The following is a 21,658-nucleotide window of genomic DNA, read 5'->3' as shown; positions in this document are numbered from 1 at the left end:
AACAAATTATTGAGCATAGATGAATCATGTTTGAAGTGTGAAACAATAACCAGGCATGGTGCAGTTATTTGTTTAAGGTAGTTTATGTAAATTGTTCAGGTAGAGGATATGTCAGATTCTGACATGTTTGACTCAACTGAAAGAGATAAACAGTCCCAGAAATCCAATGTCTAGGTTTACATTATCAATAGTTCTGCTGTATTTTATACAAAATTGCACATTTCAAAACACAGGTTCTGTTTCAGGGAATGGGACTGTGGCAGATTTCTCTCTTTTTTTAAAAAAAATCTAAGGATCTGACCAACCAGGAATACTGTAAGGAACATGTTACATCATGTTGGAAATCCAGAAGTGTCACACTGATCAAATTACAAATCTGCAATGAATTAAAAAAAACATCTACAACAAAACCAATTTTTCAAGTAAAATAACTTACACTGAAAATAATCAAACCCCATCCAAAAAAAAAAAAAAAAAAAAATTATGAAAATGGACATTCCCTCATGTATACACTTCGGCTTTATGAACGTAGGCCATCAAAAGAACTTCTTAGCTGCTGCTTCTTGTTGACTTCTGCAAGCGAAACGAAGAAAAAGATACAAAAAAATCAGAGCATGTTTAGATTTCCAATCAGATGCAACCCAAATTACAACCTAAAATAACTTACTTGTACATGACGTAGCAGAAGAATAGGACTGACTGGACCACGACAAAGATTGCAAAATGAACAGTGGATAAGCAGGAAGGCATGGGAGGCAACTCGGGACACTTCACGGCCTTGTCAGCTGGATTCTGAACAACACAATGCAGATCAGCTGGTTCAGTCAATACTTTTTTTTTCTAAAACAGATCAGAAGAGTTCAAACTCCGATCCACACCTGAGCATTACGCTGAACCAGGTTCTCCACGTTCCTTTTGACGGTGTGCAGATGTTCCTTGATGTCGTTGAAATGTTGCATGGTCTCGTATGTCCCCATAGGGGCTTGATTACCCTGATTCTGGACAGAGCCAATCTGTCTCAGCGACTCGTGAAAGGAGTTTCTGCAGAGCAAGACAGACATCGTGTTTACAGACTGCACATTAACATTAAAGAACCCCCAAAAGGACTGAAATAAATCACTGCTGATTGAATTCATGTGGGGAAACATGTTGAACAGTAAACATGCTGTGAGGTGCTGCTTATTTACAGTCATATAAATTGTCTAAAAATTAATCTTTTAATCCCTATTCACTGGAGGCTACATATTCTCAAACTTTGACAAACCAGAAAATTGCCATCTGATAAAAGAGGTCATGATTGCTAAATTAATCCCTTATAAAAACATGTTCTTACAACAGATTACAAGTACAGAGGGATAAGAAATGGCTCAGAAACAGGGGGACACCACGTGGATTATGCATCTATGTGTCTATGAGAGGGACACGCTGAAGACAAAATTAAAAAATTGTCTGAAAAATTTAACAAAGCATCTGATAGCTGGTCCCCATTAATGTGGATGTGTGTGAAACTGAGAGCCTTTCTAACTGTAATTGATCACCCGTGGAACCATTTTACCTTCTCAATCTTTAAATTGCTCATTTATATCTGGTAGAAATCCTCTTCTATAACTCTTGCGCACCAGTAACTGAACAGTCAGGGTCAAAAGAACATATGCTGACCAGTTCAGACTGGTTTATCCTGGTCACTTCATCATCTGTCTGGAAGATTTGTGTCAAGCTGCCATTCACCCTTGACTTATTAATGGAAATTAGTACAAATCATTTCTCACATTCACCCCGTCAGATAGCAGAATAAACCACCCTGAGGTGCTGCTGCTGAGGCCCACCAAGGACTGAATGTGAAATCTGCATCTTCACTTTCAGATTAATTACTAAAGGAAGACTACATTGAATGCAAAGCATTCCCAGAAGAGAAGAAAGACTTTAAGCCAGGATCACATTTCTCAACAAAATGTAATTTCTTAAAGTTGATTACTTACAGGGAGGAAGCAACTAGTTTCCCCTCTATCATCTTAAACACGTCTAAGGCGATTATGAAGGGGAAAAAAAGACAAATGAGCAGAATTCCACTAGTGTAAGTAAGACGGCCCTGAGGGAGATTGTGACAAGAAATCAAATGGATGGGACACTGTGTATTTTTTGCTTGTATATGACAGAAGTATTTAAAGACTACTAATCTGATAAGGGCAGAACGGTGCTAAGAAGGGGCCTTTTCTTGCTCGGCCACATGGTCGAGGTCTGAAACAGGGACGACATACAAACAAAATCTAATTTGTTTCATGGACATGGGGGAAAAAAAAATCTCCCTTGAGGAAGTAAGTGAGCATTTATTAAACCCTACGTCTAATCTTCGTCTACTCCAAGTGACCCATTTATGAGCAAAGAGCCCTCTATGTAGGTTTAGAGCGAGACAAAGTCCTATCATAAACTCTGTGTTTAAGACGGGTCAGGATAAACTGAGCACTTAATCTACAAAGTAATACAGATCAGTTGCTCACATTAGCACATTAGCAGAAGCTGCTGAAGCCTTTTGCCAGCAAACTTATTTACTGTGCCAATCAGCTTACTCCTGTGTAGCACCCTTAATATTCAATTATTACATCTTCCCACTCACTACAGGATTAAAAAAAAAGAAGAAGCAAAAAACAAAAACAGAGTGCTTGGGTAGATTTAGCAAACGAGTAACTAAGAGTCGAGTGCCACGGGAATTATGGGTCAACAATATGATAAAGAAAATCATGTATGCAGTCATCTGAGAATGAATGTCCTGTTGGATTTAGGGCATATAAACAGCTTGCTTTTTTGTGATACATGAGAGATTAATGTTATATAAACTAAAATCTTTAATATCTTGTCATTCTGATTAAGTCTTTATGCAGATGGTGTGTTAAAATTAACACAAGACAAATATGCATTAATAAAAATAAATAAATAAATCCAGTTTCTTTGTTCGTGCAGCTCGATTTTAAAAGCACCCAGAATGAATCAAATTTGTCAATCAAGTTTTCCTGAAAGGAAAATAAATATTTGTGCTAAATGGCTGACAAAAGAGTGAGTAAGACTACGTAGCTGTTTCATAAGTCATAATGACTCACTCATCAAGCAGCACACATATTTAAAAATGCTGGCATGCCCACAATGACATAGTCCATAAAGAGCTTATGGTAAACAATACATAAACAAAGATATGTTATTGACATAATATAACATTGAACCTGCACATCAAATCAGGCTCACTTATTTTAAGTAGCAGAATCAATCATTCTCTATTCATTCCATGTCTGCAAAAAAAGAAATGTGAGAGCAGGTGGGGTGACCATTTTTATGGTTTTAAAAGAAGCACATTAGAGCTGGATATCAGTGTGCACTTTGAGCTGTAATTGTGGTATGACAGAATTCTTAATCAGCCACCTTTTGGGTTTCTCTGCCTCCTGATCAGCTGTCAAAAAGTCTACTGCAAAACTATCCTGCTCATACAGCAATTCTCTATCATGTAACTGATTCATTGCAAATGAGTTTTTTTTATTAGGTAATTGGTATTAGGTATTTGGGTAATCTTGTTTCTGTGCCAAAACCCAGTTTACACTGGTGCAATGCATCAGTAAATCTGGGCCTAGAAATCCAGCGTTACCGACTGTGGAGGAAGCTGTTATAGCCGCTGGATTATCAGGACGGCAGACACCTGTGATGTCGCAGCCAGCCTCTCCTGAGATTAAATGTGATGTGATGGATTTAAGCGGCAGGATTTCCCTTGTTTTTCTGGAGTATCACGGATGTGTCTTTATGTTGTTGTTTTTTTTAAAAAGCAGCTATCTTTTAAGAGTAACCGACTGTCAACAACAAACGCTGTTGTTACTTACTTCAACTCGTTCAGGCTTTTGAGAACCTCCTGCTGCGTGGCTACGATGGAGCCCAGCTGCTGACCAGCAGAATCCAGCTAAGAGAGAAATGAAGCACAATGGTCTGAAGGTTCATACTGATACAGCTGTCATATAAAGGGTTTCCCATGTTTTGATAAGCGCCCAGATGAAAAGTTTACTAAGGTAGAAGTTCATAGAAAGACAGTCCAAAGTCCCAACACACATTTTTAAAATGTAAAAAGAAACAAACAAAAAAAAGAAACATGCTTCTTCATCTGTAACAAAATATAAAAATCTATTTTGTAGCTTTACAGCGAACACCTTTAGCATCTTGTGTAAGTTTGCATCTTGATGACATGCCCACCTGTCCTGACTCAGTGTTTGTCCCCTTTTTGGCGACCTCATCCGTGATGACGGAGACGTATCGACGCTGTTCGTCCAGGATCATAGCGAGCTGCCGATTGAGCTGTTTGATTTCCAGATGGATCCGGTTCTGGCCTTCAAACACCTGACGAATCTCCCGGTCATTCACACTCTCATACAAATCATCAACTGAAAGGAGATACTGCAGATTAAAACCCAATTATGGAAAAGAAATCTGTAATCTGTAAGTAATATTTGGACATATTTGTTTCTTCTTGAATGCTTTCTGATTCATATTTTTCAAATAATGTAACTTTCTGTTTTAGGTAATGCCTAACAGATTAATATAGAATATAAATAAAAACAAATGTGTATTTTTCATTCATTGCGTAATTTTACACAACTGTTTGGACCATCATGCTTCAGAAAACTAACTTGGTTCTCCTTGGACGTCTGGGTGCTCCTTCTGAAATTCCTCTTTCTTTTTATCGAGCTCTTGCTGGAAGTTCTGAAATTCCTCCTGGTACTTGTCCTTCTCTTCTTTAGGAATCTCAGATTCAACTGGGGGCTTCAATGGGAAAGACAAAAAACCCCTCTGTGAACTCAATAGAGGCTCTGCTTGGGTGTATAGTGCATATACACGCACACATGCACATGCACACACACAGACAGACACGCACACACACACAAAGGGATTGGAAACGTATTAGGAGTTCTAGACAAAAAAAAAAAAAAAAAAAAAAATGTAGTTACCGGTTGCTGGCCAGGCTCTGTGAGTCTGAATAGCAAGAAGGACAAAACATCGTGGTCATCTGACGAACAAAAGAAAATTTCAATGAGAAAATCACAAACATCAGAAATAAAATCATTGAATTCCTCCACTTTAAGACTATAATGCAGTTGTTTCTGAGATATTACAATGTGTGATAAGGTAATACTATCATACTATATTAGTAATTATCAATTACCAATAAGCAGTAAGTCAAAACAGTGATACTAGGAACAAGGACTAAAGGTAGCAGTAATAGGCAATAATGTTAAGATGGAAACAATTTAACTAGTCAAGACCAGACCAGCAAAACTAGTAAAGTCATCATAAGACTAGGGTTGGGTATCGAAAACCGGTTCTTGTTGAGAACCCACTGTTTCAATTCCTTGGAATCGTTTGCCATTTTTGCAAACGATTCCCTTATTGATTCCAGTCGCCCCGAAAGACGTCACCACGTTGCGGAGCGTCATTTACCTGGCAGGGCGCCTAAGCGGCTCAAATGCTCAAAAGTTTGGTTATACTTTACGAAAACGGATGACAACGGGGCAACTTGAAATACTTGCAAAGTAGATATTTCATTTAAGGGAGGAAACACTACGAATATGCAAAAGCATTTGCTCACAAAACACGCGATAACCTTAAATGAATGTCATGTTTTTAATTCCGCTCCGGACTCGTGAATCTCAACCCAGCAGCAGCGGTAACGTTTGCACGTGCGCTCCCGTTAATGCGGCAGGTAAATGATCAACTAACAGTGCATATTATGTTAGCGCGATCTGCCTACAAAACCTGCCATTACTGTGCGCTGCATTTAGGTGACCATGATGAGACAGACAGAGTCTGGCTGGCAGTTCTCGCTGCAGTCTACCGGTAGCGTCTCCTTTCAGGCCAGGATAGTCGAATGTCACCGAGCAGTGACTAAGTTTGTGGTCAAAGGCTTGCACCCATTTGCCACAGCAGATGCCCCCGATTTTCGGTAAGTGAATGTGTTTAATTGTAGGCAGGGACATTACTGGATATTCTTGTGTAATTGCTACAGAATAATTTATGTTATACTTTGTTATTGCTACAGAAGAATATTTATTTTATTATTTTACATTTACAATTTTTTTTCCTGGGGACCCTGTGACACCCCATTGAAGAGCCGTAGGCTGTGGATCTCTTAAGATCTCACTGTTGGGTTTGTAAGGCCATGTTACTCCTAAATTTCTATCTTGTTCAAAGAGAAGATATAAAACAAAGTTCTAAGCTAATCGACCTTAGTGTTCTCCTTTTTAAAAATAAGAATCGATAAGAGAATCGTTAAACAGAATCGAAAATGGAATCGGAATCGTGAAAATCTTATCAATACCCATCCCTACATAAGACTGAGGTAATGTTTCAATAATGTTTTAACTACAGAAATTACTAGACAGTAAAAATGAAATTAAGTCTTTAATAGAAGGCAGACCTGAAATATTTCTAGTGCTACTACTGCCACTGCTCATTAATACAAACATCTAATTAGCCAGTTAAATCGCAGCAAGAATTTAGGTGCGTAGACATGGTCAAGATGGCCTGTTGAAGTTCAAACAGAGCATCAGAATGAGGAAAAAAATGTAATTTTTGGCATGGTTGTTGGTCTCACACAGTCTAATCTGAGTATTTCAGAATCTGCTGATCTGCTGGGATTTTCCCAAACAAACATTTCTATGTTTTAATGGTCCGAACAAGAGAGAACATAGTGAGTGCCGGTTCCAAAAACTGGTGAAATGCCTTGTTGATGTCAGAGGTGAATAGCCAGAATGCTTCAAGTTGATAGGAAGATGACAGTATACCAGATTTTACAACCGAGAAATGCAGAAGAGCATCTCAGAATACACAACACATCAAACCTTGAAGCAGATGGGCTACAGCAGCAGAAGACCACACTGCTAAGAAAAGGACTATACTCAAATGACCTCCACAGTCATTGTTTGGGAAATGGTGAAACAAAAGATTCAAACCATTTCTGTGCAGCCAACAAATCTGCAGCTGTGGTGTGACGCTGACACGTCATATGGATGGTTTGGAAGGTAAAAGGAGGAGCTAACTCAATAAGAGGAAAAAAATGCACCTGAAAGCGTCCGTGAGTGTAGCTCAGTTCTGAAAGTGACCTAAGAGCGACTGTCAGGTCGAATATAAATTATTACAGAGAAATCCGTTGCTTATGAGGTTTTGATTTTGTAAACAGTTTTTTAACAGCAAATAGAATAATACCTGCTAAACCACCGGTAGCAGCTGAAATGCCAAAGAAACCGTCAGATGGAATGACCATGTTGTCCACCTTTGTGCAGAACTCATAGTCCTCTTTGTCCGGAGTGAAACCGTTGTTGATCAAGACCTGAAGAGGGAAAAAAGCAAAAACAAAAACAGAGCTACATTTTTTACTGTCTCAAAAGTGCCATTGTTTTCATCTTACTTCACATTGTGAATATATACACACTTAATGCTAAAAGGTTCATGTTTTCTCCTACCGTCAGTGTCCTTTTGTAGTATGTTATTTTGGCTCTGACAGGGTAGGGTTTATTGCGGAAGTCTCGTAAACATGTACCAAGGGCCTGCGTGGAGCCATCGCTGCGTGAAAACAAACAAAAAACTATTACTTGCACCTCATAATTACGGTAAACTTTGAGGAAAACACACTCAGGTTTATTAGATAATAACATTCATGCCTGCGTATATACTTTATGGTACAGTAAGCACAGAATTTAAGATTTAAAAAAATGATTTAAAGCTTTCACTCGCCCGAGGGAGATTAGGAAGGAGAGAGGATTATTTACTTTCCAAGCAAATATAATCATATTTTCTAATCTTCTTTAAGTTGGTAAAATTCGAGTTGGTGATGACATCAGAGGAAAGCGCAAGAAATGTTTACTTACTTCTGATGGTCATAAACAAGGTTGCCATTGTTTCCCACAACGAGAATAGCTGGGTTATTTTTCTGGAAGGATTCCCAGAAAACAAAGAAACAGATTAATCCTTTTTGTCATCTAAAGCACAGAAATAGGTTTGATGTTTAGGTAATCTTATTTAACTAAGTAAAATGTAAATTTCACATAAACAAAAAGCTCTGGGTTCTTAATTGCTAACATGATTCCTGACTGAGAAATAAAGCTGTTTGTTATAATATAGGCAGAAAGTCTCTGAACCGACTGCTCCCACCACACAATAACAGAAACAAATGTGAATAAAGCTATAGCGCTTTACAGTTTACGCTAAATAGTCATTTAGGTTTTACCATTATTAAAAACTATAGCTGACACCAACCTTTCCGTCATTGTCAAAAGAATCAAAGAAGACTCCAATTCCGTTCCACTGATCAGCAGCTCCGTACACTGGACCCTCAAGGCCTTGTGTACTGGTGAACCACACGGCCTGTCAGACATAAAAATAAATCAGTAAATAAAAAACAATAAATAGCTAATTTATGTGAAAAAACTTGTTTGGAATCCATGGGATTAGAGCTGAATAAAGAATATCTGATTTAATATTTATCTTGATATATGGGTGATTACATATATACAAACATACACATATATTTGTTTTCTATTGTAAAGCTTTTATTTTAACATAATTTTTATTTTGATGCTTTGGCAATATTATTTTAAGACAGTGTGATCAGATCAGATCAGATCAGAGCCTTTAAACATTTTCTGCGTGCCCAGCTGAGTTGAGTGTCATACCCCAAATCTTTTATCTGTTCTCTTTTTGGTTTCCTCTGTCTTTGTCTATCTCTACACTGTCACTATCTAATAAAGATTAAAATGCCACTTAATGACTGCACAGTGCACAATTTCTCTACTCCAATTTCTTGTTAACAACTGACCTAAACAGATACAGTGCAAGTTCATTTCATAAGATAAAGTGTCCTTGTCAATTATCGCTGCAGCCTCAGAGCATACATGATACGAACGCGTATTTATCTTAATTTAAAATCCTTTGCCTCACATACGGACTGTTTAATAATCAGCCCCCCCCCCCAGATATGTACAATCTGCAATTTTACATATTTGTAGCATGCAATTGTGTATTTGGGTGAAATGCTTCATTTAGGCTCCCCAGAGAAGTTTAACCTCTTACAAGTAAACTCAGTATCTTTACGCTTCACACTACACTTGTTAGCCAATGTTTGTCATACAACCCTATGGGCAGGACACACCTGAAACAGGGCGTGTAGGTGAAACAGGTTTTAGAAGCAAGTTTCTCAATGTCTACTATTAGATTATCCACAAAAGCAATATTGGTCTGTCTGGACAGAAACGGGGAGATTTCTCCCATCAGTCAATACTGGCTGATGGGAGGGAAAAATGATTATTTGTCAACTAGTTATTGGATGTTGATGGTAGTTACTGGGAAAATGATTGCTAAAGTCCCAGTCACACAGCCCTATGGACTGGTCAGTGACCCCCTGGCAACCCCTGTTGCTAAGTGAAAATGTGTATTCCCCAAGCGGTAAGATAAACCCTCATTGTGACTGCTTTGGTTGCTACCATATTGCTACAGTCTTTGTTTGAATGGAAGTTGCGGTCTTGTCTACAAACACTGCCCAGCTGCTCTCTGAGCAGTAGTGAAACTGTGAAAAGTGGAAATGGAGAAGGTTCGCCTTCAAAGTAAAAGATGTGCCTTTTGAAAAATGCTGGCTGCATTTTGAAGGTGAACCTTTTTCATTTCTAATTTGCATTGGGTCTTTTGACGTTTTACTACCACTCAGCTAATAGTTAGCAAGTAGCTGCAGACAAACGTGAAAAACTACTATTTTGGTGCAGAAGATCTGCAACCAGTTTCCCCGAGCAACAACCATCCACCTCAAAGAGTCACCACCATACATGGTTGTTAAATGTCCAATATAGAGGACAGCTTTGAGGGGGTTTAAGCTGAGCTGAGCCAGGAGCAGTGATAATCAGTGTGGGATCACTGAGAATGTTTTTCCTCTGCCAGTTCATGTGACTGGTTAAGGTCAGCTAACTAATAAACAAACACACATTTTCTTATCATCTTTGAAAAAAATTGTTTTCTATTGGCTTTAGAAAGACTTCTCTTTATGTTTATGCTCATCATGAGAAAGACGAAGAGACTGGCATAGGCTAACCACACTGGGCTAACCACAAAGCCAAACATGGCAGACCGCAAAGCACAGTTCAGGTCAGATGACCCATACTTTGAGGCTGGAGTAGACAGTGGAAAATGAAGCTAGACTCTCGCAGCTGCACAATCAGCCCACACTAAGGTTTTTTCCCTCCTTACCAAACCGTCGGCCCCCATTCTTCCTCTTCCAGATACCCTGAATGTCACCTCGGCCTCCCAGTGCTCAAAGTTGACTTTGTTTTTCGTCCAAACAGAACCCCTCTGACTCCTGAGGGATGGCGTAATGCGCACCTGGTCTGCGCTAGGAATGGCATCTAGAACAGAGAGAGGACGCAAAGTGAGTTTACTTACTAATTTATCACAAACTTTGAGGAATCTGTGGAAAAGAACTCAGTGACACAATAAATGTTGTTGTTTTTTTCCCCACTACTGCTGCAGCGGTGTATTATTGTTATTACACGTCAGCATTATCAAGTTGTACCTACTTGATAAGCTCTTTACTGCCTAGCACCTGATTTGTTTGTACGTTGTTTTTTTTCTCTCAAAAGCTACACTACCTCTACTTTGTACCAGGTCAATAAATAAATAAATAAATATTTTTAGCGGTTTTGAATCACAGGAAGTATGGCTTTGGAGCTCTTGTAAGACAAAATGAGCAAAGGAGAGCATCAGCTTGTGCTTTGGAAATGTGTAAAAGGTCATATTTAATATGCATTCAAATGTGACAGTAATCTTTGTGGCTGTTAGGGGACAACAGAAAAAAAGTTTATTCACGATATGTTGGGTGCTATGTTTTCTCTCTCTTTGCTTCCTGTCAACCTCCACTCATACACTTAATGAAGCCACCTTTAGCTCTAAAAAATAAACAGTTCACTGAGGAAATAACCTGCAGAATGCTAATGAAGGTGTTCATTATGTACAGGCGCTGAGCGGTGTTTATTTAGAGAATGCAGTGTAAGCTGGTGCAGCTTTCTTGTATCAGCAGGAATACTCACAGTGTGATGCAAGACTCCAAAGGCCTATTTTTGCAAGAGGAAAGTTCAACAGTGAGGAGGCCGGTGTCTGCACACTCCCCAGCGCCAGTCAGGACTTCTAACTTAACTCTGACTTATTCAGCTCTGCACTGATTTGAATGAGAATGTGACTGGGAGTCGAGTGCTAAAATCAAAGTATTTCCTAGTGCACTTGTGAATGAACAAAACAAGCCGCTGTCGCCTCTGAACACCCAGAGCCGAAACAAACCACAAACAGGACATGACCTCAGCCGTGCTCGTGCCAGCTGGACAAACGGCTGTCGAAGCGATTTGACGAGCAGCGGTTCCGTGATGCTGACAGCTGGACACAAACTTACTTCCAGTGTGGATCCAGAAAGGGATACTGCCGTCACTCTGAGACAGGTGCGGTCCTTTGAAGCTGTATTTGTACTCAAACCGGCGGTGTGGAGCCTCCTCTGACGTCGAAGCTCCCACGGTGATGTCGGCGACACTGCTGTGAAATATTAGCGTCGTGACAAAAGTTATTATCAACAAACGAGCGCCGACAGCCGGGCTCTCCGCTATGGGCACCGCCATGTTTCTGTATCACTGCTGACGTAGCGCTGAGTCCGCGAGCATGACGGGATGCCTGTTGGGCCAACAGGGCGTTTTCTCATTGGACGATTTTTGGGTCCTATTTAATCCCGCCCCTTCCTCTCTACGCTCTCTCTCTCTGTAACATTTGCACCACCACAACCAACAAAAGTAAACGACAACATGAATAAACAACGGCGAATATAATAAAAAAGCCAAATCATCAGACAACAAATAGCTAAATAAATAAACGGAAAAAAGTTACAATAAAACCTTTAGGAACAGAGGCCTGTACTTGAGTATATAGCAGTATACAACAACAGAAATTCAAATTGCTACATCCTTGCTAGTGATAGGCTGGACTACTTGCACTAAGGCATGTGACGTATTTCCGTTTCCAAATACTACCGCTTGGGCGTTTCCGGTATGTTTGTTTATCTATCGGTAGCTACGCTAATGTCACTTCAGAATGAGTATAAAAAGGAAAGTATTTAAAACAGAACATTTTCAAAAACAGGAGAAGAAATACTCCGAGCACTGCTGTGTCCCACTTTGTTCGGCTTCAGCCAAATTTAACGGCACACTAAGTTTTCATGGCTTTCCGACCCATTCCGACTTGAGAAGACAATGGCTGGTAAACATACGCCGGGATCATTTCACGATTACCTCTCACACCAGGGTCTGCAGCAGACACTTTGCCAGTGATCAACTCATAGAGCCAACAACCCTTGATGGTCGAAGGCGGCTTATTAAAGGTGCTGTACCAACACTTTTTGAGTGGAATGGCTATAAAGTTGAACCACCGCGGCGTAGTGTTTGGGAGAGAACGGAGCGACGCCCTGAACTAGTTCCTCCTGACGATCAAGAAGAGCACAGTCTTACAAGAGATCATGACTACTGCTCAGTCCCTGAGCCGTCTGCATTGGACATATCTGCATCAGCTGCAAAAGACCTGTCCAAAGACGTGGAGACTCTGAGGAAGGAAATACAGGAGTTACGTGTCCAGCGAGAATTTGGGTTACAGCGTTTTGCTGGCTCTGACACTGACATCCGATTCTACACCAGGTACACCTAAGCTCTATTCAAGATAACTGTTTAAAATATACCAAGGTCACCATCAGTTAAATTTCGAAAGTGTTTCCAGTCTTAATGAAAACAAAATAGATATTTACTTCTCTGCCGATTGTATGTTTCATGTAGATGCTTTAGTGTTTAAACGATATCCTAATGCTACAGGTAAAATACAACACCAAATAGAGTCTTAATCAGACTATGTTATACAGCATACCATTAGCATATTTGTCACAGTTTACATTATTTTTATGTCAGTGTGTAATGTTAACTAATGATTGACACGATGTATGTCTCTCTCGTGAATAGATTTCCAAGCTATGATCATTTGATGGCATTTTGGTTTTTGATTGAGCCTTGCATCTACAAAATGATCCGGGTTTCAAGAGCCAAGTCAGCTGCCAATAGGAACGAAGAAGTGTTGACACCTGCACGCACATCAATGGTAGGTTATGGGTTTGTTGGTAGTTAGAACTAAAGGTGTAATGTTAATGTATTTATGTACAATAACATTACATTATGTACAATAGCATACTAGACTCAGTATCCTTTACATACATATACCTGTGTACTACAGCACCTCATTGTTTACCCCATGGTACAGTATGGTATGCATAACCATTACAAAACATTTAGCCAAGAAAAGCATAATTTTACTAGTTCATAGCTTAAGGAGTAACATTTTCCCTTTTGTTTTCACCTTCCAGAGGCAGCTGCTACAGCCAATTGACGAGTTCTTTCTTTTCCTGGTTTTCCTGTCAGTTGGTTTGAAGGAGAGGGACCTGGCACACCGATTTAACATACACCAGTCCACAGTGAGCCGCATTATTGCAACATGGACAAATTTTCTTGCCACTGCACTGGGGTCTCAATGCATCTGGCTTACACGTGAAGAAGTGCAAGCTTACCTCCCTGAGGAATTCAAAGATTTCTCAGACACCCAGATGATCCTTGACTGTACAGAGCTGAGGTGTCAGACACCATCCTCACCACTTCTCCAAAGTGAAATGTACTCTTCGTACAAATCCCACTGTACGATGAAAGCCCTGGTTGGCATAGCTCCACATGGTCCAGTGACATTCATTTCTAATCTGTATGCTGGTTCGGTTAGTGACAAGGAACTATTCAAACAATCAGGCATTGCTGAGAAGTTGACTGAAGACATGGCAGTGATGGTAGATAAGGGCTTCCTAATCACCGATTGTTGTAAATGCAAAGTGTACTGCCCACCTTTTCTATCTAAGCAGAAGCAGATGCCAGCATACCAGGTTAAGGAGACGCAGGCCATAGCCAGACTCAGGGTACATGTGGAGCAAGTCATTAGGAGGATAAAACAGAACAAACTTTTTGATAGCATTATTACCATGTCACATGTTTACAATATCAACCAACTGTTTGCAGTAGCATGCATGCTGTCAAATTACCAGAACACAGCATTAGTTAAAAAATGGGTTAAGTGAGACAAGATGGACTTTTCCCAAGACACCAGTGCCAGTACAAGGAACTTATGGAAAATGACCTGCAGCTGAGGCCACTACAGTTGCATTTCTTCCTTGACAAAACTTGATTACAGAACTGGTACTTGAGTGCTGATAGTTGAGTTCCAGTTATTGATAATTCTAATTCATTGCAAATGTTGAATGTTAATAATACTGTTGAATTATACTACTATATTACTATTCATATTCAACAAAATTGTTTATCAAAATTATAAAGTAAATCATTTTAAAATCATAAGTGACATTGTGCTTTTGTAACATCCAAAATACCATTTGTCATTTTCTTCCCTCAGTTGTGTTATTGTCTAAATGTATGTCAGTATGCTAGGCATGGATTTTTAAATACTTACCATGTAAATAAGTTCTGCACAAATTCAATGTTTTAATGTGTGTTTTTAAAAAATGAAATTGATGCCATTGCTTAAATAACAGTTTATTGATTTCACATAAAAGTAACATGTAACAACAAAAAAATTCATGAAATACTTTGCAAATAAAACATCAGTTATTTTGTTCCAGCCAGCCTGAAGGATCTGTTTTCCTTTTTGCTATGTTTTCACTGTTCATTTTTCCAAACACAGGTATCTTGGCATATATATGTAAAAAAAGAAGTAGTCAGCCTTTTCTCTGATTGCAATGTGCACATCTGTATCCATGTATATTCTTTGCACTAGGTAGTCCTCTTGTGCCCACACAACAAAGTCACACCACTGCATCCCACTGATGAGCAGTTGTCCTTGCACTTGCCAGTAATATGCGTGGCTCTTTTTTAGTTCAGGGGTACCACATTCCATCTGCACATATTTGCAGTCAATAAAGTTTTGTACATTGGGACATTTGAATTCAACAAGGCCAAACTGGGGGTATTCATTGGGGTCAAAAACAACACCATCAGGAGATGCAGCAAGCCAGGGGGCAATGGGGTGAATGACCAGACCACAGGGTGAGTAGTTAACATTCATTAGCCTACTATACTCTGCTGCTATTGCAGGCTCCATCTCAGTTCCTCTCCTCATGTCTGCTGTCTGCCTTGTTCCCTTCAATATACGCTCTGCTAGTGACTCTGCCGAGCTCTGGCCTCTGACGTGACACACCTCCCGAAACTTAGAGGCAGTCACTCTGGGCCTGCGGAGCTGATGCCACTCAGATGAAGAGCTTTGCTCACGTGTAGCTTCCTCTATTTTGTGAGCCATTTCCAGAGTTACAGACAAGCTCCTCTTCTGAGCACACAAACACACAATCTGATGGCAAGATGTCATACCCCTCCAGAGGCAAGTGCGGTGTTGGTGCATCACGGTGTAGTGTGATGTACCGGCTTGTCAAAACCGGCTGCTGATATGACAGAACACTGCCCTCCTGCACCAGCCCAAAAGCACTTTCCACAAGGGGCTTGTCAGGTCTCATGTTCATTGTGGTCACAAGTGGTCTGTCCTCAATATTAAATTTTGCATATGCCTCCGTTATTCTGAACAAGCAAGGATCTGGTAATGGACCCACCATGCCTCTGTAGAAGCCACTCCTAAAGAAAACATCAATGACAATAATGTAAGGAAGAAGGTTATTATACTGAACAACAACTAAACTAAAAACTAAAAGGTGTAAAACAGTGGTGCATAAGTTAGAGACTGGGATGTATATGTACATGACTGAGTTAGCCGTCTTCAGAAAGTGTAATGTTGTATGTAAATTAATACCTATTCTGACACATGTATGTATGAACAAATAGCAACATGCATTTGTAACACAGGAAACCAAATTTTACAAATCTAATTACCGTACTCCAGTCTGGGCCATCCTACTTGGTACCGGCTTAGTGAGGATCATGGAGTTGATGGGTCCTGGCTTCACACCCTAACAGAAGACACATTTACTATGGATGGTGTTGCTGTTCATATGTAAACATGGACTAATTCAAAAACTTTAACCTCATTTAAATTACCACTGTCCGTGGCTTGTGCCATTGCTGTTCAGATTCCGTGCAGCTATGCACAGGGGGGACAACCGGCACTCTGAGTTGTGAGTAGTGTGCTGTTTGGAAGAGCAGTGCCACAGTGTGATTGCACATAACAGCGCCTGCCACACAGGAGCACTGGCTATGTGTCAGTACCACCGGCGATGAATCCAGAAGCTTAATCTACGAAGAAAGAACAAAAATTAAAAATGTAACATCATCTTCATGGAAGAGCCGAACAGGAACATAGTTCAGTGTTATGGTTACTGACCCCTACAGGCTTACCCTCCTGAATGCTTAGTGTTTCCTTCTCTCCCTATTAAAACAACTTAACCATCCTTGATAACTGTAATAACTTAGCTTGTGTATATTTGCAGTATTAACTTGGTGTCAAATATTTCTGATCACCCAAACACACGTTGATTAAACTATCTGACTAGTCAAATTAGGAGTGATAAAGCAGGGAGACAAGGAAAACATTCAAGTTGATGGGCCTTTAGGAATGAACTTAACTAATGCTTAAATGAACTGAACCCCACTGAACGGGGATTAACAACTTTACACAGCTTCCTGCCTACACTTAGTCTGTGTGGTGCCTCACTCTTCCTCATTGACCTGTAGCACAGGGCTCTCACACAGACCTCCCCTGACAACCTGTCTTTATTGGACACTGAATAAAGATACAAGTACCATTAGCATTATTTCTGTATTACTCATGTCAGCACGTCTTAAACATATATACTTTACACTTAGCAAGAGTAGCATTAGGTAGTTAACTACCTCCTTAGTTAGCCAACTACCTAACGCTATTATAACAGTGTCTAACAACAAAAGTGACATTAGTTAAGAAAACCTCAACTATAGTTTCGGACGACATAAAACACCGTTTAAGAAAACATGTAATGTAGAGAATTGACATCAAATGAAGGACATAGCGGAGTAACGTAGTGTTTGCATTTGACGTTAGCTAACGTTTCTTTGTCGGTTAATTTACGTTTTCTTACCTTCGTAGTTGTGTATATATGATGCAGCATATAACTTAAATCCTTTATCTAATTTGCTGGCTGGGGTAGTCGTCACTCTGCAAATCCGATGAACATCAGTGATGTTCAATTTTGGGAGCTCTTGTAGGCAGCGAGTGTAGAACGTCGCCATGGTTTAACCATACCGGAAGCACTGGGGCAGGACTACATAGAACGCGGAAGTGATTGTGCAAGTAGTTTTAAAAGCTATTGAATTTGCATTTAGCTGTAATGCAAATTCAATTTAAATTTGACAAAAATAGTGAAATAGCATTTACATGTCATGGAGGATTCAATCCGCCATCATGCTTTTGATTTTTCATTTTGACTTTTGAGAACGCCTTTTCATGTGAGATATTTTGACATTTTTCCTTGCAGTATAGGTGTAATAAATAAATAAATAAACAAATCACCGAGTCAAGTCACAGAGGCCTATAAACCGGCCAGCAACTGTTAGAGAAAAATGTGCATTCCTGTGCTGTTTCGTAAGTGGCTGTTGGCAGCTGCTTTGAAATTCATTGCTACAATGTCATTCTGAAGGTCTAGAGAGTGGTCAGACCTGCTAGCAAGTACCAGTTGCGTCTATGACAGGTATGCACAAGTGTTGTGAAACCAGATCTGTTTTTGCATGTCTTTAAATATCAGAAAACTGTCACGGCATGAGGCTGTGGAAAGAAAAATCTTAATCTATTATCTACTATTAAATCTACTATTAAAATACATCTGTAAAATGCTCTGCCAAACAAAATACACAAGAAGGAGAATATATGAAATTGTGAAAATTTCTGGTGCAGGCTCTTACCACTCCTGACATCTTTCCAGTGGATTTGTCAGGGCAGAGAAAATAGAGACATCTGTCCTTTGTCTGAGGAAGTCCTCATTAGGGAGTTAAACCACACTCTTTGTGGGGAAATGCAGGATTTGAATAACAAAGACGGTGCTAATAGATCCATTTAGAAGTGGACAATGGGAAACCGTGGATTGTTAATGGGTCAGTGAAACTGTGAATAGCCTATTGCATGAGTCAGAACAAATATTTGGCCAGCGAATTATACAATACTGTACTAAATATAATCCTGGAAATGACAGCGAGCCTCTGCCGTTGATCCACATGCGGTTTGAGGTGGCACTTTTTTGAGGGGCATGTTCTATCCTTGTTTTGACTGCTGGATGTCCTCCTTTCATTCTGTGTGTTGTGGAACCAGTGGCCTTAACAGACAAAACAAATACCTGTTGTGTTGTGCATGGGGCCATTTGTTCTTGGGGGATCTGGGCATCTAAAGCATTAAGAGGAAAGGGAGAGTGGCTTGTCACCGCCTGGTGTGAACGATGGCTTAGTTAAATGAAGCCTGTTGCTTCATGGTGTTTATTCATACCGGAAAAGCACAAAGCAATCCATTATCACGTAGACTAAATATCTGCTGAGGTGACAACATGCTAAGGAAACGTCCCACCGGGCTCTTACTTTTACCACCATGATGCAAATCGCTTCTCTCCTTTGAGGACCAGGGCACTCACTGTTCTTATGATTTTAATTACCATCCAGTGAGCGTGATGCTGACCCGATGCACAAGAGACACAGAAGCTTCGCTTATCACGCCTAGCAGATTTGAATGTTTTATGATCATTTAAGCCAATAATGCATAGATTTGATCTGCCGCTGTATTATTCGCAGGCTCGGCTCTGTGCACACAGGCCACACACTCACCCCGGACAATGCAGAAGGGGGCTAAACCTTCATTTCAGATTGCTTTGACACAGTCCAGTGTGGTCTGGGCAGAAGAGAGGGCACTTATTGTCCACTAAGGACTTTGCCACATTCATTTGAGGAGCAGCCCTTTCTCATTATTAACAGACACACTAAACGATGGGGCCCAAACAATACAGAACAGATCCCTTTATGCAGACAAGTGCTCAACGTTTCAGCAGCCACTGTGTGCCCTCCACCACTCCCGCTCCCTTTTTAGATACCTGCACATCAGTGAAAGATGTGGAGGACACAAAAGATATCCTCAACTTTCCTTTTTCTCCCATTCTGTGAAACAGGCCCATTTTAAAGCCTTTATTTGTGCAAAGCCTCTCATTAACTCCGCTCATGCTGCCTCACTCGGTTTGCCATTGCTTAAGTACTGGGTGTTGTAAAAAAGCTACCAATTAGTCACTCATCAGCTCCAATTAGAGGAGACAAAGCCCGAGTAAAGATAACTCAATGAGAGGGAGAGGTGGAAGGGTGAGGGCTCTCAGTATGTGCATGTGTGTTTTTTTGTGTCTACACGCATAAGTGTGTGTGTTTGTGTACATGTGTTGAAGCCCGGACCGGCACAACATCGTTTTTAATCAGTGGAGAACTTGTGGCCATTCAGTCTGACCCACCACGGCACAGGTCCATTCACTCTCCAGGCTCCTCAGCGGGCCCTTTTCTCAGGGCCAAGTGTTGTTGTGCTGGGAAGACAGGCCCCCCAGGAGTCCCAGAAAGAGAGCCATTCAATCCTCTCTACCTGTTTGCAGCACATAAAGCACTTAGACCCTGGCCGATCTCTCATCATTGTCTCCTTCACTCTCAATACTTCCTTAAACTTAGGCCTCAACAAGAGCAAGCCCTTTTAGAGAGGGGGAATAGGGGATGTATGTTAAGGGGGTGCCTTTCGCCTCATTAGAATTGAATTTGCACTGTCTTGTAATTACGCTGAAGGGCAACAATGTATTTTTTTCTTCCATCATAATCTTTGCTGAATGGAAGATTTTTTGGGGCAGTTAATTTGCTGCCCACACTAATGCATTAATTAATGAATTGGGTAGCACTAATTTTCTTTATGCTGCCCCTCTCTGTTTGTTTCCTCCATCTGTTTCCAACAGTCCTGGGCAGCCGCTACTAATAAAATTACCTCATTAGGGCTTTTTAGCAACACAGTAACTCACTCATCCTTTTTGCTACTAAACATTTTCTTTGGGGTCTGTTTGTGTGTGTGTGTGTTTGTGTGTGTGTGTGTGTGCATGTTCCCATTTAGTGTTGCATATTTTTTGTGGACAGTTCTAAATAATGAAGGGGGCAAGCAGGGAGATATAATTGGGAACAAGGGGCCACTTCAGCAAATATTTGAAATCCTTTTAAAGGCCTGTCCTTGTACAGTGGTGATTAATTACTTCCAGAAGGGATATTTGAGAAATTTATTGCCAAGATTTCCCCGTGTTTTTGTCTCTTTCTATACGAGAGGAGTCCAGCTTGTTAAAAAGGATCGCCCAGCACTTCAATATCGGTCCCTCTTTAATCAAATGCAAATCATAACATGCAGCGTTGTGGGAAAATGGGCTCACTGTGAAACAAATACACAGCGTGTTAACAATGATGTAGTGTCTAATGAGGCTGGCATCCAAAATCCCAAACTTCCAACTATTTGAATGGATCTCGGTTTGGATGTTGTCAAAGAATGAACAAATCTGTGTTTGTCTTTTGGGAATGACACAAATGTTTCTAATAGAAAAGATAAAGAATGTGAATATGATCTAAATTAGGGAAAAAAGTTCTTCTAGGAACAAAATGATCACTCTGACGCCTGCAGGTCAATCTTTGAGAGAGAAGAAAAGGTAATGTCACAGAGTCCCAAAATAAGCAAGCATGTACACATTACCCATGCTGAGTGAGCATTCCCACAAAGCTTTATTCATCACGGTGTTTTGATTGTGTCTGTGTGGATCCCTGTGAACTACACGCCAAAGTTTAATGAGTTCAGTCAGCACTCTGTGCTGTGCATCATTTAATGGGCTGAACTCAAACAGTACACGCTGTACAGGACTGAGAAATTACTGCCATCTAGTGGACTCATAAGGGTACTGAATGCTTGATGTAAAACACAACTAAGTCCTTTTTTCTGGTGATTCTTTAGTAAATAAGGAATGGATAATAACGTGTTGATACAGGCAGCTAAACTCTAAAATCAGTCTAATATAATATAAAATGAACTTTTTATGCCAAAGGCTTCTGACACATGTCCCAGTCCATGCTTTCTAGCTAATGGGCACACTGTTTGTTTTTGCCCTACCGACACATCTGAAATTATTCAAATATAAAATCAGGTTAACTCAACCAGAGAGAGAGTGGCACCACATACGACCCGTGGTAATATGTAAGAGAATGCTATCAAAATCGTTCATAGTGTGTGCATGTGGCTGGGATTATTGTGGATAATGGCAAAAAAAAAAAAAAATCAAAACGCCAAATACCATAAAATAAATAATACAAAAAAAAAAAAAAAAAACATGCACAGACGAGTGAAGTCAGACGTTTCTTTTCTCTTTTCTTGTTTCCTAAGGCTTGTATATGCCTGGTCATCAGACAGAATTGATATTCAAATCCACAAAGATCAGGAAATAACATTCTCTTTTTGGTGATTATTAGTCTCATGATGTTCATCAAGGATGAACAGTTTTTTTTAAAAATGTTCTCCAGCC

The 21,658-nt window shown here is 40.1% G+C and overlaps 2 protein-coding genes and 1 long non-coding RNA gene across 3 annotated transcripts; 1 reads left to right on the top strand and 2 right to left on the bottom strand.

Annotated features, from left to right (window-relative positions):
• Positions 1-67: 67 nt before the first annotated feature.
• On the bottom strand, positions 68-11,822 carry lman1 (lectin, mannose-binding, 1). The gene is made up of 13 exons (XM_003451536.5): positions 11,450-11,822; positions 10,258-10,412; positions 8,281-8,388; positions 7,893-7,954; positions 7,488-7,587; positions 7,231-7,354; positions 4,977-5,035; positions 4,659-4,791; positions 4,225-4,412; positions 3,861-3,937; positions 879-1,041; positions 668-792; positions 68-573 (listed from the first exon to the last, which is right to left on the bottom strand). Exons 1-13 carry the CDS (start codon positions 11,667-11,669, stop codon positions 537-539), a joined length of 1,551 nt encoding a protein of 516 aa, XP_003451584.1. The 5' UTR covers positions 11,670-11,822; the 3' UTR covers positions 68-536.
• Positions 11,823-12,019: 197 nt separating this feature from the next.
• On the top strand, positions 12,020-14,754 carry LOC102079501 (uncharacterized). The gene is made up of 3 exons (XR_003221181.1): positions 12,020-12,731; positions 13,047-13,182; positions 13,445-14,754. It is a non-coding gene; the product is annotated as an uncharacterized LOC102079501 (long non-coding RNA).
• Positions 13,610-17,399, bottom strand: LOC109202796 (uncharacterized). The gene is made up of 5 exons (XM_019361012.2): positions 17,192-17,399; positions 16,766-16,857; positions 16,176-16,370; positions 16,011-16,087; positions 13,610-15,755 (listed from the first exon to the last, which is right to left on the bottom strand). Exons 1-5 carry the CDS (start codon positions 17,340-17,342, stop codon positions 15,398-15,400), a joined length of 873 nt encoding a protein of 290 aa, XP_019216557.1. The 5' UTR covers positions 17,343-17,399; the 3' UTR covers positions 13,610-15,397.
• Between the last annotated feature and the right edge of the window lie 4,259 nt (positions 17,400-21,658).

The sequence above is a fragment of the Oreochromis niloticus genome, linkage group LG7 (genome assembly GCF_001858045.2).
Source record: "Oreochromis niloticus isolate F11D_XX linkage group LG7, O_niloticus_UMD_NMBU, whole genome shotgun sequence".
NCBI lineage: Eukaryota > Metazoa > Chordata > Actinopteri > Cichliformes > Cichlidae > Oreochromis > Oreochromis niloticus.
The sequence above is the reverse complement of the archived record's forward strand: the minus strand, read 5'-3'. Positions and strand labels throughout refer to the sequence as shown.